At 36.7% G+C, this 18753-nt stretch overlaps 1 protein-coding gene across 1 annotated transcript in view; it reads left to right on the top strand.

Moving 5' to 3' along the window:
- LOC149162229 (gamma-interferon-responsive lysosomal thiol protein-like) overlaps positions 1 to 14233 on the top strand; it is a 101881-nt gene extending 87648 nt beyond the window's left edge. The window contains exon 3 of the mRNA XM_089435124.1: positions 13859 to 14233. Within this exon, the coding sequence (XP_089291250.1) occupies positions 13859 to 14020 (162 nt within the window). The 3' untranslated portion in view covers positions 14021 to 14233. The remainder of the gene's footprint in view (positions 1 to 13858) is intronic.
- The last annotated feature ends 4520 nt before the right edge of the window (positions 14234 to 18753 follow it).

Genomic DNA, 18753 nt, shown 5'->3' with positions numbered 1-18753 from the left:
AAGGGATTGAAGCTTTTTCAATCAAGGAAGCTGCTACTGGAAGTCTGGATGACCCAAAAGAAAAATGAGGTATGTATGCTTCTAGTTGATAACATGCACTAATGCTTTATCTTAAGAAAATGATCAAAAGAAAGGATCTCCTCCCTCATTAGGATGCAAGAATGCATGGGTCACACGTTCACAAGATGAAATCAACATAAGATGTCCTCATATGAAGTATGAGGTGGTTGACTGCAATTAAGGAACTCTGATTGGAATCTCTTGGGAATGAAATGTGTGAAGAAAGGAAGGAAAAGATCATCAAATATGCAACCATGGTAAAGGCAATCAACATCCGAAAGACCAAGAAGATTTGACTAGGATATCTCCATGGAAGATATGAAGACTCTGATGGAGTTTGAAAAGGAAAGAGACCCTTGACAATATATATCTTTGGGAGATGTGTCAATATGTATGTAGGATGCTGATGCAAACTAGAATATGTTACGATGAAAGATCATCACAAAGGTAATGTTGATTTTTAATGTTCATTCCTTTATTTTTGAACAAATATCTGGATGGGTTTATGCAAGGCTGCCAAGGGAAGATCTATGAGTGTCTTCCACCACCGATGCACATGTAGTAGGATGAAAGATCCTTAAGTAAACATGGCATGAAGGAAGGCTAGATATGGATTGATAAATTACTTTCTGATGATGACATGGCTGACTCATGGATGAAAGTGATGGATGGTCGGTGCCCTATGTAGAAGTCCCAAACATGAAGACTCCTAGATAACGAAAAGAAGATCATGACATCGTAAGGAGGAGTTCTTCAAGTAGCTGGTTGTCCCATCATCTCCACTTGAGGAGCTGTTGTAGGTCCCTAATTAAGAGGGAGCCTGGAAGCAAGTTTTTTACTTGGAAGAAACTTGGAAAATTCCTAAGCAAAGAGGGAGCTTAGGTACATTCCTTCTATAGGAATGAGTACATTCTTTTATTGGAATAGATATGTCCTCCCTAATTAAGAGGGAGAGATAGACACATCATTCTTGTCTTCACTTGGGAAGACAAAATGGAGGATTGGGTAAGCATCTGGCATCTGATGCTCTTTGAGGATGTATTAGGGCATCCAAGATAAGAGTAGTCATTGAGGACTGATATTCTTTGAGGACTGGGAATCCAAGATAAGAATAATCCTAGTGGAACACACTCTGAGAACCCGGGTGGGGTATGTTCCAGGAGAGACAATGATGAAGGTGTCTATAAATCATTGGTCTCGCCAACATTGTGCTCGGATCTCGTGGAGAGATAGAGCTGTTAGTCAAGGCCTTGCTATGTGACAATGCTGGTTGATATGATGCTATACAGATGGGTTACCAATCTGATTCTTCTTATGAGAAATTCTTCAGATTGAGAATGACCAAGTACCATTATGAATACCTTCCTAGTTAAGAGGGAGTGTTGGAAAGTAACTAGGTTTGGTCTTCACAATGACATGTGTGATTGTGATTTTACGTAAATGATGTAAAGAAGAAAAATTAAATTATTGTTGTAATGCTTGCCTAGTGGGTTTCATGAGCAAGGAATTTTATTTTTAGATGGCTCCCATAAAAGTTAAAGAGAATCAATGTCATGTATGAAGAATCCTTCTTGGGCATGTTACAAATGTATATAAGTGAATAGGATTGTCAAGTAGCCCTCTAAGACAAGCACAAGTTATCCTTCTTCAAGTCGGCTTCAAGATGAAATATAAAACTCATGTTGGCTTTGTGAAAATTCCTACACTCTGAAAGAACTCCTATTGCAGCAAATCTGAATCTACTTCACCTACTTGATTTTTAAATTACATTCATCAAGTTATTCTTCTGAATACTAAAGCAAATTACTTCTACAGCCTACACTTATTAAATGTTTGATCTCATGAAACAGAAAACAGAGCAAAGAACAAGATACACAAGACACACTTATTTTTGGACACAATAGTCCTCGGAAAAACCCAATGCGGGAAAAATGGTGCAACAACTCTGAGGGTTTTATTATTATGCAAGAGAAATATCTGAATACAAATCTAGGATGCTCAACTAGCAATCCTTACAGAGAAAATATTGGCCCAAAATCTGAGTGAGTTTTACCTCACTTCATCCGGCAAAATTCCGGTTGATTTGACACAAGACTGGTTAACCCCGACTATTTATGCATTGGCTCTGCATCAGCCCCGCGTCACCTTCTCTGCCCTCTGCATCAGCTCTCCCGACTCTTCCGGCAGTTCCCGACAGTTTCGACAGTTCTGGATTCTGTGTGATAGGCAACTTTTCTGCGTCAACTCTCCCAGCTTCTGCGCTACCTCTCTGCAAGTTCTCTCCACCTCTCCGCCAGTATTTTATGGAAAGTCCTACCAGATTCTCACTACCCCTCTGCTGCAAGATCTCCCCAATCGATTTTCCTCCTGAGAACTTCTCATCTCAGAAAATCGATTTCCTCAATCTGTGTGTGTGTGTTTCCAAATGATCCCCAAGCCTCCATTTTATACTTTTCCTGTTGAGTCTTCAACAACCGAGATTAAGTCTCTAATCAACGACTAAGATTAAAATGTGACTTGATCCGCCTTGTAGATCATTCTCACCCATATTTTGATTAATATCCTTTAATATGAACTCCATTAAAATATTAATTATTTTAATAAAATACAATCTAGGTGGAAATTCACCAAACTGTTTTTGGGTTCTATAGAACTCATGTGCCTTAGCCTCTCCACCAATTTTCAAGGGTAGAGCACTTCTGATGCTACCAAAAACTAACAGGCTCACCTAAATTGGAGACACAACTCTTCACATGGTCATGTCAACTAATTTACATGGACAAACTACTATAAATAGGCAGCTCGGCCTATTCCACATAATACAAGTCCGAACCATCTTTGAAATTTCGGTGGCTAATCGCAGAGACAAGATTCGGTGAAGGAGCTCAGATAAGGGTACAGGAACTCGAGTTAATTACAGTACACAGTTCGGATATATAACAGTGAACAATTCAGATATATAACATTAAATAGTTCGTATATATAAATAATAGGATATATAACAATAAACATTTTGGATTGCAGTAAGATGCTATTACAATGAATAATTTGGATGTTGTTATAGTGACTACAGTAACTACAACCTCGGTGCCATCTCAGTGTGATCACAGTTAGTTGCTATCACAATTCTCAATGTGCTCAGATAGGAGATGATCTCAGTGTAACCACAGTTCGTTTTAATGCTACCACTGTAACAATGTCTCGGTGCTAAGAAGGTCGAAGTGGAAGTGAAGTCAAGAAGAGGAAAATAGTAGAAGGTTGATAGTCAAGAGAACTAGTGTCTTAGTCTTGGAGTGGAAAATAGGTCAAGGGTCTTGGTCTTGGTATTTGTCAATTGGAATCTCTATAAGAAGAATTTGTGTGGGTTTTCCTCTCAAAAAGTGAGAGGTTTTGGCCCTGGATAATAGCCTACATTCTGTGTCTCTTGTCTACTTATGTTCATGCATTGGTAGATGTTTGATGAAGAAGAACACTAATAACCTAAGTAAAAGAAGATCCTAATCTAAAGAAGTAAAAAAACACTCACAAGCAGTTACTAATTGAAGAGAAATCACTTAATACTTGATGCCCTAGATTTTTCAAAACCAACTTGTTCCGAGGAACGCCGACTTGAAGATCTTGTGGGCTTATGACACAACATAAAATTCAAATTTCATTTCCTTCCAAATGCCCAAAAGGGACATGACTCAAATGCATTTTCTTTGACTCATAATAAATTCTTCTTTGACTCTTTTTGACTGTCTAACCATGAAGAACATGCTTTGACCAAAAATAATAATAATGAAAAAAATAAATACATCAATGATAAATTTATATTACATTATGAAGACCGACTCTAGTTACAACTTCAACACCCCACTTATTAATTTTTGTATTTTTCTTGTAATTTTCATCACTTTAATGAGTAAAAGTGGGTTTCCATGGGGAAATAATCATTTTTGGACCCTCAAAGTGGATACTAGGATAATGTTGGTGCTATGAGCATGAATTTTAAGCACCCACATGCCACCAACATTTCCTAATATCACTTATTTACATCATTACATTAAAATTAATTAAAAATCTTGTTTTGCGGGAAATTTTAATTATTTAAAAATTCCTAGAAACACTTAGTCACAATTTCGCAAGACTCTAGATATGACCTAGCATGGTAATATACATTGGACCTAGACATTAGGATACACTCAAGGCCTAGTTATGAAGCTGCACTCCAACTTTGGAGGTATATGAGTGAAAAAACTCGACTAGTTATTTATCGGTAAAAAGCGAAAATAATTAGTCGAGTGAAAAAATCACCCTAGAGTGGACTCATTTGATAACCAGGTCCCACGTTGCCTAAGTCTGTTACATAATTTCATCATGGTAGTGTTCGTTTATTACAATTCTCTTGTGGGGGTACGAAATTTGAGAGAAGAAAGTAGAAGAGGAGAGAGAAGGGGAGAAATGCCCATCTGGATTTCTAATTTTCAAAAATTTTCTAGGTGCCTCCTCCTTTGGGCAATGGGGTGTGTCTTCATAATGACATTTGTAATTATGATTTTATGTAATTGTTGTAAAGAAGAAAATAAAATTATTTTTGTAATGCTTGCATCATGGGTTTCATGATCAATGGATTTTATTTTTAGTTGAAGCTCCCATTGTGAGCTATTAGGTTGGTCATCAAGTCACAAAGTCTGGTAAAGTCAGTGTCAAGGATTGAAGACCCATTTGGACATGTAATTCATTGTAATTTTTTTTTTGTTAACCCTCCAAGACCATGTCACAAGCTCTCCTTGAAGTCGGCCTATGGATGATTCTGGAAAGGCATGTCAACCTTGTCACAAGTAGAAGTAGGCTTATTTTGATGGACCAACCACTGGAGGAATCTTGGACCTTATACATTTTGATGTTTGTGGACCTATGCCTAACAAATCCTTGGGTGGTTATTTGTACTATGTCACTTTCATTGATGATTACTCTCATAAAACATGGATTTATTTATTGAAATCCAAGGATGAAGTGTTTGAAATTTTTTGAGAATTCAAGGCACATGTTGAAAATGCTACAAGAAGAAGGATCCAGAGTTTAAGATCTGACAATGGAGGAGAGTACGTATCCAAGGAGCTCATTTCCTTCTACAAAGATGTTGGAATTAAGAGGGAGTTGATAATTCCCTACAATCCTCAATAGAATGGAATTGCCCAAAGAAGAACATAACTATTATGGAAGTTACCAAAGCCATGATTCATGATCAAGAACTGCCTATATTTCTCTGGGGAGAAGCTTCAAAGAAAGTTGTTTATATTCAAAATAGATGTCCACACCGAATCTTGGAATATAAGACTCCTGAAGAAGTCTTCACAGGTGAGAAGCTCAATGTTGAACATTTAAGAATTTTTGGTTATCCTATTTATATTCATGTGCCCAAGGAGAAAAGGACAAAGTTGGAGCCTTCTGGGAAGAAGGGAACCTTTGTTGACTATAGTGAAAATTCAAAAGCTTTCAGAGTCTATATACCAGGACAATGATCAATTGAAACTAGCAAGGTTGTCATTTTTTACGAGGATGTTGCTTTATGGAAGTCCAAAGGATCACACTTGGACTCTAATGATGAGATGCAGGTGGCTTCTAAGAATGAGGAATCAAAACCTAAAGAGCTTGAACCTATGGAACAAGATCCTCCTAAAGAGTCAGATGAACCACATGAATTTGTTGATTCACCAAGAGTCATTGTACCTGAGACTAGAAAAAGACCAGTCTGGCTTGAAAGAACTTTAAAAGAAGCAGAAGGACATGCAACACCTCGTGGCACCTTCAAAGAAAGCAAGAGGCCAAAGAAGTATTCAGGTTATGCAACATTGATGTGTAAGATCATTGAATCTGAGCCATCCACCTATGAAGAGGCAACTAAACATCAAGTTTGGAGAGATGTTATGATTGAAGAGTACCAGTCCATATTGAAGAATGATGTATGGGAAATCGTGCCAAGACCTAAAGGAAAATCTATTGTGTCTTCCAAATGGATCTACAAAATCAAGCATGTAGTTGATGGAAGCATTGAGAAGTACAAGGAAAGATTTGTGGCCCGTGGATTCTCCCAGAAAGAGGGAGAAGATTATGAAGACACATTTGCTCCTATTGTTAGGTACTCTTCTATTAGATCTATTATTGCTCTTGCTTCTATTACAAGTTGGAAACTACATCAAATGGATGTTAAAACTGCTTTTCTTAATGGAGTCATTGAAGAGGAAGTATATATTGAACAACCTCAAGGCTTTGAGATTCATAATAGAGAGACACATGTTTGTAAATTGAAGAAAGCCTTGTATGGGCTTAAGCAAGCTCCTCGTGCATGGTACTCTCGTATTGATGGCTATTTGTTGAGTCTTGGTTTCACAAAGAGCGATGTTGATCCAAATTTGTACTTCAAAGTTGTTGAAGGTGAGCCCTTGATTTTGCTACTATATGTAGATGATCTATTTCTGATAGGGGCTGAGAATCTCATTGTCCAATGTAAGAGGGAGTTGATTTCTGAATTTGAGATGAAGGATCTTGGTCTTATGCATTACTATTTGGGATTGGAAATATGGCAAAAGCTTGGTGAAATCTTTGTTGGGCAAGGAAAGTACATCATTAAGATCCTTTAGAAATTTGGCATGATGGATTGCAAGTCCATGGACACTCCCATGGTGACAAATTTGAAGAAGTTGCGAGATTGTGATTTTGATCTGGTTGATCCCTCTATGTATCGTAAATTGATTGGCTCATTGAACTATTTGGTTAACACCAGACCTGATATCTGCTATGTTGTGAACACGTTGAGCCAATTCTTGGTTGAGCCCCGACATGTGCATTGGGTTGCAGCGAAACATATATTGAGATATCTACGTGGCACCATTGATTATGGTTTGAGATATGTTTCTAATGGAGAATGGAAATTGCATGGTTTTACAGATGCTAATTGGGTTGGATGCACTAAAGATAGAAAGAAAACTTTTGGTTTATGTTTTAGCTTGGGCTCTGCTATGATATCATGGTCAAGTAAGAAGCATACTTTTGTTGCTCTTAGTACGACTAAGGTTGAGTATATAGCTATTTGTTCAGCCTGTTGTGAAGTAGTTTGGCTTTGAAATTCGTTTGTTGGTTTGTTTGATCAGGTGTTGGAATTGACCATGGTATATTGTGACAATCAAAGTTGTGTAAATTTTTTTGAGAATCCAGTTTTTCATGACAGGTCGAAGCACATTGAGATAAAGTATCATTACATTCAGAATATTGTCCAAAGAGGAGCTATGAGGCTTGAATACATTCCTACTGATGAGCAGGTTGCTGATGTTTTGACAAAGCCACTGTCCTGAATGAAGTTTGCTTATTTCAGATAAAAGCTTGGAGTGGCTGAGAATCCCTATCTTAGAGAGAGGGAGCCTTGATTGTATAGCATCATGAGACTAACAATTACAAGTGCATGCATGAAATTTGGACACCAAAATTTTGGCCAAGTTGGCCCTAAAAAAATCTTGAAAGGGAAAACCAGTGAAGATGGGAGATTTAATTCTAGATTTGAGAAATTTTGGTACACCAATATAATCAACAATTGATATAACATAGACTTATCTCAAATTTCCCGCAAGCTTCCTTGAAAACAATGTTTTATATGTGCTTGATTTCTATGCTACCACTACCTCAAAATATGTGCCTTAATAGCCTTGATTTGCATGCCACTCTACTCTGAAATCAATGATCTATAACAACATTAAATGTTGATCAATATTCTCAATTTTCATGCTCAAAACTCAACCCAAAAATCTTGCTCAGCAGCCCTGAATTTACATTGAAGGCATAGTGCAACGTATGCATTAAATGCTCATATTTCCCCCTTGAAAATCGTGCCAACAATCCATTTTTCTGTTGTTCGATTTCCTTGGAAAATCATGCCTCGCTTTCTATTGTTTGTCTCACCTCTATTGTCCGATCTGCATGGGAAATTGTGCCACCTCAACTATACGATTTCCTCGGGAAATGTGCTCGCCAAAGGTTGTACGATCAAGCCTCTTAGCCACTCGATTTGCCGTCATTTCCTTCTCTGCAAGTCATAGAGAAGCATGAAAGATAAATGTAATAGAAGCCTATGTCAGTCACCCATGGAAGGATATAGCTCTTGGTAACCTCATTAGAAGCATAAGTGGTACTTATGGGAAAAAAGAAAAGGTCATCTAGTACAAAGATCATCATAGATCAGTCAAAAGGAAACATCTGCAAGATGAGGATACTCAAGATCCTCTGTTAGAATCTTGATCGAAAGGTTCACCAATCAAGAGGAAGCAAGTGTTTCATCAAGAATTCCAACTTTTAGAAATTCATGAGAGGATGGTATGGTGTCAAAAGAAGTAAAGTAGGTCAAGGGATTGAAGTTCTTTCAATCCAGAAAGCTGCTGAAGGAAGTCTAAATGACCTAAAGGAAAATGAGGTATGCATGCTCATGTTTGATAAAAATAGTCATGTCATATGGTTGCAGACATTGTTTTAAACACTAGAACTAGTGACCGGACCGATCCACCTAATGGAACCGGGTTTCGAACTGGAACTGATTGAACCGGGACTCGTCAGCTCTAAACAAACCGGTTTTAAAAAAATACATTAAATAATTAATTTTTAGTAAAAAAACTATTTTTAAGATTTACAACCATGATTCCAAGCCAATAGAGACAGAATATGCAAATATTGCTCATTTATATACCATGTAAAGGTGAATATATCAAAATGGCACCGAGTGCAATACATATCATCGACAAAATACATAAGCATGAAGGCTCTAAATGGCCTCTAGAGTGCAGGAACAAAGCCTACAAACTATGGGGCCATTGGCCTACAACAAGTCTACATATATGATAATAGTGATCAACATTATCACTGGAAACTTCTTATGAGTCATCATGATCAAACTCAGTGGGTTGAGTCTCGACTCCCAAACTTTGCCATTGCTCGAGTCACAAACTTCTCTATTGGTTTAGTGACTTGAGTCTCAAACTTATGAAAGTAGTCTGCCCTTGTATGCCCTATTGAGTCATTTGGTGCTTCACATGGCCTTACATGGCCTCCTCTCTCAGCCAAGTGTTGCTTGAACCTGAGCCCATGCAGTATCCTTGAATTTTGGAGGCATGATGACTACTACTTAGCTCAAACTTTCCACTGTTCCACTACTCCAACAAAAGCTCAATACTCTCCAAACTCCCAATCAAACTCACAAAAATTCCAAATGAGATGTGCGAGACAAATGAGAGGGTTGAGCTCTTTTTAAAGGCTTGGAGGGGGTGTTTTTGGAGGGAAAGAACCCTTATTTTCCCTCCAAAACACCCTACAAACTTGGAAAACTGCGCTCTGTGGGTCCTTTGTGGCCTTTGGCAGCGAATTGGCCAGTTTAGGATGGAACCGACCGGTTAGGACTGGTTTTTCTCCTTTTTGGGCGAACTGAAGGGTCAAACCAGGTTTTTCTGTCAGTTTGACCCGGTGGGTTAGCTAATCGACCGGTTTGACTGGTTACCGATTCAGACTGGCCGATTTTTAAAACACTGGTTACAGGTAACATGGGGAAATGCTCTATCTCGAGAGTGTTACCTCTCAAACTAGCAGGGGGTCCTAAAGGGGCACTTGCTAGGTCAAGAGCAACAATGAAGCTAAAGCCCATTGTCACCACAACTATATCTTCCTACTCTTTACAAAATTTCACTGATGGGAAGAGATCCATATATAGAGAATCACTTATGAAGGATAGGTCAACTAAGATGGGTGTGAAGTGATCTCGGAGACCCTTTCCTAGGGAGGCTCAAGAATGGGACTTGCTTGCTTCTTAAGCAAGCTACAAGGCTCTCTAGGAGAAGGGGATGAGGATTTAAGGGCTAGGTTTAAGGAGTGTGAATTGTAAAGCAGCTTCCAAAACCCTAAAATCCTTGTTGAACTTGGCTTCCCAAGTGGTTTTTGAAGAGTTGACTTTTCAAAGGTATGGGACCACATAGGACCAAGTGGACCCAGGTTAGGTCAAGAGGGAGGAGTCTAGCAACCAATGATAGATTTGACCTAAACAAAGAGGAGAAAGGGATTGAAGAAGTGATTTTCACTCAAAGGTGCAAAATGATCCATATGAGGAACTAGCCTAGGGAAACTTAGGGCAAAAACCATTCTCGAGGCTAGGGATTGGGATATCTCATAACGCCACCTTCAAAATTTCCTCAAATTTGGAGGAGGCCTAGGAGAGACACTAGCACAATTGAGGCCAAGAGATCAAAGTTTTTCTATGGGTGGTTTGTCGTGAAAATGATGCCCTAGGTACCCTAATGTGGCTAGACCTAGAGTAAAGAAAGAGAGGTGAAGAAAAATAATTCTTTAGGTGATCACCTTATGGTAGACCAATGCCTAATCCTTTGGGGAGATTTGAGTCGAGACGAATATGAAAATGGACTTCGTTTCTAGGTCAAGGAGGCTCTAAGATCAACTTCGCTTGTCATTAGGGCAAAAGAGAGTGACCTTAAAAGCTTTTATACTTCGTTTTGCAAGGTAAGTTGGCTTGTTAAGATAAATTCAAGCACAAAATTATCCCTAGGAGAATTCGATCAACATACATGGCCCATACATAGAGACATGATATATAGAAACATAATTCCACAATTTCGTAATAAATGCACGCAACAGCTACCCAAGTATAGCGGAAATCTCATCATCAATGCATGTGACAAAGTAAGAGAATAAATAACATTAAATTTGTACTTACATGTAAGAGAATATATCCAACCACCAATAAACTTTCCAATCATGAAGCTCCAAGATAAGAAAAGACAATTCATATGTCAAAATTCATCCATGCTCCAAAATTTCGTCCACCACGAGAGAATAGCGAAAATTTCAAGAGAGATACAACTCCAAATGAAGTGATGATGATAAATGAACTCTCATTATTTGTATTTATACACTCATAATGAGTTCAATTTAGCTATTTGAGCCTACATTAGCCCCTAAAATAAAAATAATGTGCAAATAATTAACTTTTGGTGACAAACTCAACAAACTAGCTCATAAACAAAATAACAAGTCTCTCAAGAGGTCAAATGATCAATAATATATATCATTGGGCTCTCTAAGAAGCCTAATGAAGCCCATAAGTGCCATAGTGATGAATAAGACTTCCAAAAATGATGGACAAGGGGTTGGCCCCTTGTTCTTCAGATAATAAACCTGTGATGCTCCCAATGGGTATGAGGGCACACAAGTGACCTCATGGGTCTCCAAGTAAGTCGAAGATGCCTGTAAACCATTTGTAAGGGCTCAGATGATGGTGTAAGTGATGCCACATTAACATGCAAGCCTTGGGTCATCTGCCAAGTGCATGGTACAACTATGGGGTTGGCTGGGCAAAGGTGAACCAAACACATCTTCCTCGTCCAATAGGTGAATCTCGAGAAATCTCTAAAAATCTTTGGGGATCCATGGAGTGCTATTTACTGATGTGGAGGCCCATGGCTCTCAACACACAACCTAAATGTGCCAATGTAGCCCTCTGGATGGTTAGGACCTTGTATAGGGGGACCAAACCCAAGATGGAGACCATTTGCAATCCTGCATAAGAGCCAATGCGTCCTTTAGCCTTCCAGTACAATAAGTCATCAAGGAAATCGAGTAAAAGAGATTACAAACCATGGACAACAAGTGGGGACTTCATAATGGCATGCCCTTCCATAATTGATTTTGGCATGTGCTAATGTCTCCAAGTTCACATCAAAAGAGGTCTAAGGGACAAGAGCACAGACCTAGCCCACTCTTTCCACCGAATCCCCCTATTAATCCATGCTTAGAAATGTCCATGATAAGCAAACTACAATACTTGATTACCAAATGATAAGGCATACCTTTAGGTTCGGGAGGCCCACCTTCAAACATATGATCATGGCCGATGGGTGAGAGACCACATGGCTGGCTCAGGTGGCGGAGAAATGACACAATGAGCTAGTTGGTGGCTACAAGGGGCTGTTGGCTGCCCGCTGAGGACCATCTTGGAGAATTTTTTTTCTTCTAGGGATATCACCCACAAAATGGTGGGTAGCATCATGATGTCACGAGCTCTTGCTTTTTATGCTTCGATGATACCATGATGCATCCTATCATTCTTTCTTAGTGACATAAGATAGTCATATCTTACAACAACAAAAAAACTTGAAGGCAAAAACTTGAAAAGAACTAGGTGAGGAAGACTATCTCAGTCATAGTAGAGATCATCTTTTACTTTCTCTTTTTTGGATTTTTTCTTTTCAACTTCCTACACTTTTTCGGTGATATGGGCTTCTTCTCTTCCCTTTTTGTTATAGTCCTTGTGCTTAGGGCAATTTCTATTGTAATGTCCATATTCTTGACATCCATAGCATTGAATCTTAGCCATGTTCTTCTTCTTTTTTTGAGGACCAAATTTTTCAAACTTTCTTTTTCTTTTTGTCATTGTAGCATATGTTTGATTTTGCTCACTTGATCCCACATCAGTTTTCTCCTTCAGCCTGGTTTCTTCAATCTTGCATAGTGCAGTGTTTGTTATCATTGCTGGACCATAACTTGGGCTATCACCGTAGGACCGAGGACTGAAACTGTATTGCAGGACAATGTGTGCTATCATTACAGGATCAGAGTTCACTGAAGCACTGTATGATCATATGTGTATTAACTCTACAAGACCAACGTTTATTATGAGTACGACCATCACAGGACCAAAGCTCACTTGGGATATCACAGAAATAAAATATTGAAGCTTGTTTGGCACTGTCACAGGACTGAAGCATAATTAAGATGCTACAAAACTGAGGCATGATATGTCAAGGTTGACTTGATGGATGGAAGTAGTCTTTAGTCTAGATGATGAGGGTCTTGGTCATCTCAGTGTTTGTTTTGAATCTATATAAGGAAAAATTACTTGACTGGGTTTCCCCTACATAGGGGTTTTGCCTTGGTTGTGTGCCTACATCTCTCCTGTTCTTTTCTATTTGTTGTTTGACATTAGTCTTGATGATGAGAAAAAGATAAATTGAAAGAAAAAAAAAACTTTGGAGGTATATGAGTGAAAAAACTCGATTAGTTGTTTATCACTAAAAAGCTAAAATAATTAGTCAACTGAAAAATCACTTTAAAGTGAACTCACATAGTAACCAGGTTCCAAGTTGCCTAACTCTGTTATATAAGTTCATCATGGTAGTGTTCATTTATTACAATTCCCCATAGGGGTATGGAAGAAAGTAAAATATGAGAGAGAAGGGGCAGAAATGCCCTGCTGGACTTCTGTTTTTCAAAAAATTCTAAATGCTTCTTCCAGTGGGCAATGGGGTCTTCGTTCCCTACCATGTGCATATGAGCTGGTAACACTTTGGACTATAGAATGTATCTCACCATTATTTATCTTCGGTCTTTTTATATATGATATATTTTAGCTTTTAATTTGCATTGTTGTTGTTGTTGTTATTATTATTATTGAAATACCACATCGAGCAACATTTCACATGTCAAGAATGTGCTGTGCTGCTTAACGCATTAACAATAATCCTCTGGAAATAATGTTATTGAAAATTAGATGGTTGTAAATATGGAAAACAACTCTGCACGTTAAATCTTTCTGTTTTTCTTTTCAAATAAGCAATATTTGTATCTAATTACAATAATGGCTATGTGATACGTTAAATAGTAGTCGGTAGCATATATCTGACGTCTTCCGAATCACATTCTCTCTAAATGAGACTATTTATTTTCATAATCAAGTAGTATTAGTGACTAAATAATTCACTTCATTTTCCAGGATTATGAAAATGTAGAAGAGTATATTTGCAAAGCATACGAAGGAACTCTGCCTGATGCTTGTGGAAGCCTATTGAAATTGAAGCCTGTAAATGATAATGGAAAAGGGGATGACAATCGCTTCACCTTAAAGGATACGGATACACTAGTAAGTTCAATTTAGAACCACGGCCATTAAAAAGCTATATGTTACTGTGAATCCGGTTTTATACTGGTTCTCACCCCGTAGAAAACTTTATTGTACAACTGTATATATCACTCTCATTTTGATGGACGAAGACTGCTTTTTCTTTTTTCTCTATAGACCATTATAATAATAAAATGAAGGCAGACTTTAACTAATGTAAGAATTATTGATGAAGACTATATTTTTGTATATTTCTCTTGGTTCCTTTTCATACTTGGACAAAATTATTTTGGCAAATGCAAGCAGTAATCTGCTCATGGTGAGTGAAATGGCCTCGATAAAAAATATTATTTGACCTTACAATTAAAAAAAATCGTAATTTCATTATTTATTTGTATAAGTTACAAATTTACACCTTTTTTTTAAAGAGAAATCGTAATTTCATTATTTATTTGTATAAGTTACACAATTACAGTTTTAGAGTATATTATTGTAATTAGTTTGGGTTAAAATGTTTTGAATTTTAATTAATTTCTAATTTTTAGAAACTGTTTACAAAAGTTTATTAAAGTTTTTGTAATTTTTTTTTAATTGAAAATTATTTTTTGAATTTTTTAAATTTGAATTTTTTGATTGGTGGATGACTGATTTTATGTGGTTTAAAACCAAATTTTTAGAATTAAAAATTGTTAAAAAAAATTAAAATAAAGAAAAAATTTCTAATTGCTAGGCATCTTTATAAATTAATTAAAAAAAATTCAAATTTATGGATTTTCATGTATGTATATATATATATATATATATATATATATATATATATATATTTCCAAATCAAATATTTGTCATAAAATTTTGAACTTTTACTAATCATGGAAATTAGCTGATTTGAAAAACAAAAGCAGTAACAATGCATATTACACTTTTTTTTCCATTGCTATTTTTTCATATATTTTATAATTGAATGCACTTGGTTCATCATTTTCCTCAATAAACCTTATCTATATTATATATTTTGACAATTCAATTTTCAATATAAAAAATAAAATTTAAGCCAACACTACAATAAATAAAAATTTCTTTTGTCTTCACAATTTTAATCATAATTTAAAAATATTAAAAATAAAAATAAATAAATAAACAATATTTTGCACTTAAAAATATTAAAAATAAAAATAAATAAATAAACAATATTTTGCACTCACACTAAGTCTTTTTGTAACTAAAATTCTTATTTGAATATACTAGTCATTATAATTTTTTATATTAGATATTTTTTTACATATCAATTCTTTGCCACTCAATTAAGAGGACACGGGATACTTCATATCAATTTGATTTTTTCGACATAGAAATCCTGCCATAGATTATTTATTTATTGTATTTATATCATATATATACATTATTTAATATAAAGATAATAGATATTGTAATTTCTCCTTATTTGGTCCCATAAGCTAACAATGGAATAAAATGTGCACAAACATTTCAATAAACTCTTAACTTTTGTAACAAACGATGATGTTGGGGCTAATGTTTCATCCAAAATTATCTATGCACCCATCTCTATTTTGCTCCAAGGTTACGTAGTCCATTAATTACTTTTGTTACTTTCCTTCGTTGTATTCAAATGTGTTTCATTATTAGATTTATAAATTTGTTCATGCATTCAGTGATTGTTATCGATTACTTTATGCATAAGAGGCAAGTACTAAGTAGAAACGTTGCATATTACACTTGTTTTTACATGCTTCTTTTAGCATTTTTTGTAAAATTCCTTTTTCTAGAACATTTCAAAGTCTAGATATGAAATTGCTGTTTGTCAACTTCATCATATTCATTATGTATCAAAAAATAAGACATTGCAAGTGTAAAGTCTTATTAAGTTAATTGGACACTTAAATAAGATCATTTTTTTTTTAAATCATTTCATGAGTTTAAGGTCATATTTTCTTACTAGAACGTCATTAAGATACTTGTGCTTATCATTTTTCAATCCATTACTAAGCCAATTTATACAGTGCGTTGAAACATTTCATGATAGCCTATGGATCAAAAGAACAGAGGGAAAAAAATTGAAGAACATTGGTATAAGCCAATTCCAAGACCTCTCCTATGTGAAAATCTAGAAATTCCAAATTCTATTGCAACAACTGATAATATTTTTTCTATTTGTTAATTTACCAAAACAAATTATTTGTAGTTGTCTACAACCAATATCGAAATGCATACATTGTAGTCTTCACAAATTAATTACTACGGAAAATAAATGTAAGGACAATACTAGCACAACAATAACATAATAACACAATTATTGTTGGACAATTCTCCCCGGAAAAACCCAATGTGGGAAAACCGGTGTAGCAAATGAGGGTTTCTTTTATTATTCTTCAACAAAATCTCATGTACAATCTACGGATAGCATAATAGAAGAATTACTAAGACAAATTTTACAAACAAATATCTCCACTCCACAATGAATTTCTGACACCTGAGAGTAGCCTTCACGCTAGCCACACTGCGTCACCCTTGAAGTAGTGACTGTGCTATCCCTACTTCACTGCCTCTGCATGGGTAATCTGTGCCCCTCTTCTGCGCTGCCTCTTCCTGTCATTTCCTGCACTTTATTGCTGATACGCTCTCTCTCTCTCACTTGCAACTCACTGTCTGATTCGATTTCTTCTTGCTGAACTCCAACCAGTGAGAAAATCGATCTTCTTGGGAAACTAAGTATATGACTGGTGTATTTTCTAAATGCCCATCGAAGTCCTTTTTGTAATCTTCTCGTTGAATAATCAACAACCCAAATTAGATTCTAATCAATGACTCAGAGCATTTTGATTTGATCCTCGTCTTCTTTTAGAAGTTTCACACCCAGTTTAATTAATACGCTTTAATTATTTTGATTTCCTAAGCTTAGACTTAGGCATCCATTAAAAATAAATAAATATTTTAATAAAACTGACTTCGAGTGGAATTTCCCAAAACGATTTTTGGGTATTCTGGAATACACGTGCCCTAGCCTCCTTGCAAATTCTGACGCTTAGAGCACATTCAATGCTACCAGAAATCAATGCTTCCTCTTAGTGAGGAATGTGCCCTAGTAATGCAACCTGCTGAAGCATCACCCTGACTCTGTATCATCTCCCTCAGTGCTGCTGATGTCTGACATTACTGTCCACCAACTACTGCGCAAATGCTACATATGTGTTGTTGTTGTCCTTGCATACTGCTGCCAACTACTGCATCTGCACTGCAACTCCCTCTCCTCTGTTGTTGCTGCAATTGAGAAACCATCTCTTTTTGCTATTGAAATGGGTTCTCTACCATATCCATCCGCTCCCTAAACTGGATGAACTTAGCTCTTCCTAGAGCCTTTGTGAGTACGTCTGCTACCTGATCTCCTGTGAGGACATACTGCAGTTGTACTGCCCCTCGCTAAACACATCTCTGATAAGGTGACATATGATATCAATGTGTTTCGACCGATCATGAAATGTTGGATTCTCAAAGAGTTTGATACAACTCTGATTGTCGCAGTAAACACTGGTCGCTTCCATCCTCTTCTTGAACAAACTCACAAGAAGTTTTCTAATTTATGTAGCTTTGCACGTAGTTATGTTGGCCACCATATATTCTGCTTCCGCTGAGCTCAGAGTTACCGACTTTTGCTTCCTACTGCACCAAGAGATCATTCTTGATATGTTAAATTGGCAACTAGGGCCAAACTCCACGTGGGTCCGCATATTTATGGCAGATGGTATTTTTATTAGATCCCTCTCGTCGAGAGGTGTAGGATTGATCTAAAGATCATCCGATTCTGATAAGTATTTATGAAGGTATGAATTTATTTATGTTATGGACAAATTGTTAAGTCGACCAGCGTCTTATGTAGGCTCAGATGCCCAACCGACGTGTGTGTTCAACCTCTACATTTTTAGTATAAATAAGAGAGGATTTGGAGTCATTAGTGATACACTTCTCATGTGATCACCTCTCCACGTCTTTGGGTTTTTGGAGAAGGAGAATCGCTGAAAGTATATGCTAGTGTCTGATGCCCTAGCCGCAGTACAAACATGCCCTAGTCGCAAGTCATAAAGAAACTTATGTACATGTCATGAAGATAATAATACGCAGATCATGGAGACTTCTTATATGTAAATCATGGAGACATTATACGTTGTCTTAATACGTTGGTCACTATATACGTTGTTCATTAAGGATATTATATGTTGTTCATAGATCACTGTATACGCTATTCATTAAGGATATTATACGTTGTTCATAGATCACTGAGAAAATCCCATTTAAACAAGAAATTCACCCTGCTATAAGAATGATGATTTCAAAATTGAATATCGCCTTGAAAATTCTAAAATTTTAACCACGAACTACTCTCACAAAACCCAGAAAATTCTTGGGTTGAATCCACTAGTCACTGAAACCCCAAAATCCACGTGTAGCCCTTCACAATCTACCAGTGAGCTATAGAAATCAAACTGCTGCAAGAATGCACACTTTCCCTGAAGGGAAACTCCTCCAAATCCCTCAAAAATTTATTCCTCAAACTTCTAGCCAAAATAAGCTCCAATACCCGACAAAACACTACTACTCAACCCCTGCAAAATAGTTGGAAATCGAACCCACAATAGTTGATCCTCCAATGAGCAAATTGTATTTCCTATGTGCCCAAGGAGTGGCAAATTGAGTGAATACCTGTAATAAATCTTTGTGGAAATCCTGAATTGGACTCCCCAAATTACCTCACTAGG

The sequence above is a fragment of the Pinus tabuliformis genome, chromosome 5_2 (assembly GCF_031772625.1).
Source record: "Pinus tabuliformis cultivar Carrire ecotype Pingquan chromosome 5_2, CPIR1, whole genome shotgun sequence".
Classification (NCBI taxonomy): domain Eukaryota; kingdom Viridiplantae; phylum Streptophyta; class Pinopsida; order Pinales; family Pinaceae; genus Pinus; species Pinus tabuliformis.
The sequence above is the reverse complement of the archived record's forward strand: the minus strand, read 5'-3'. Positions and strand labels throughout refer to the sequence as shown.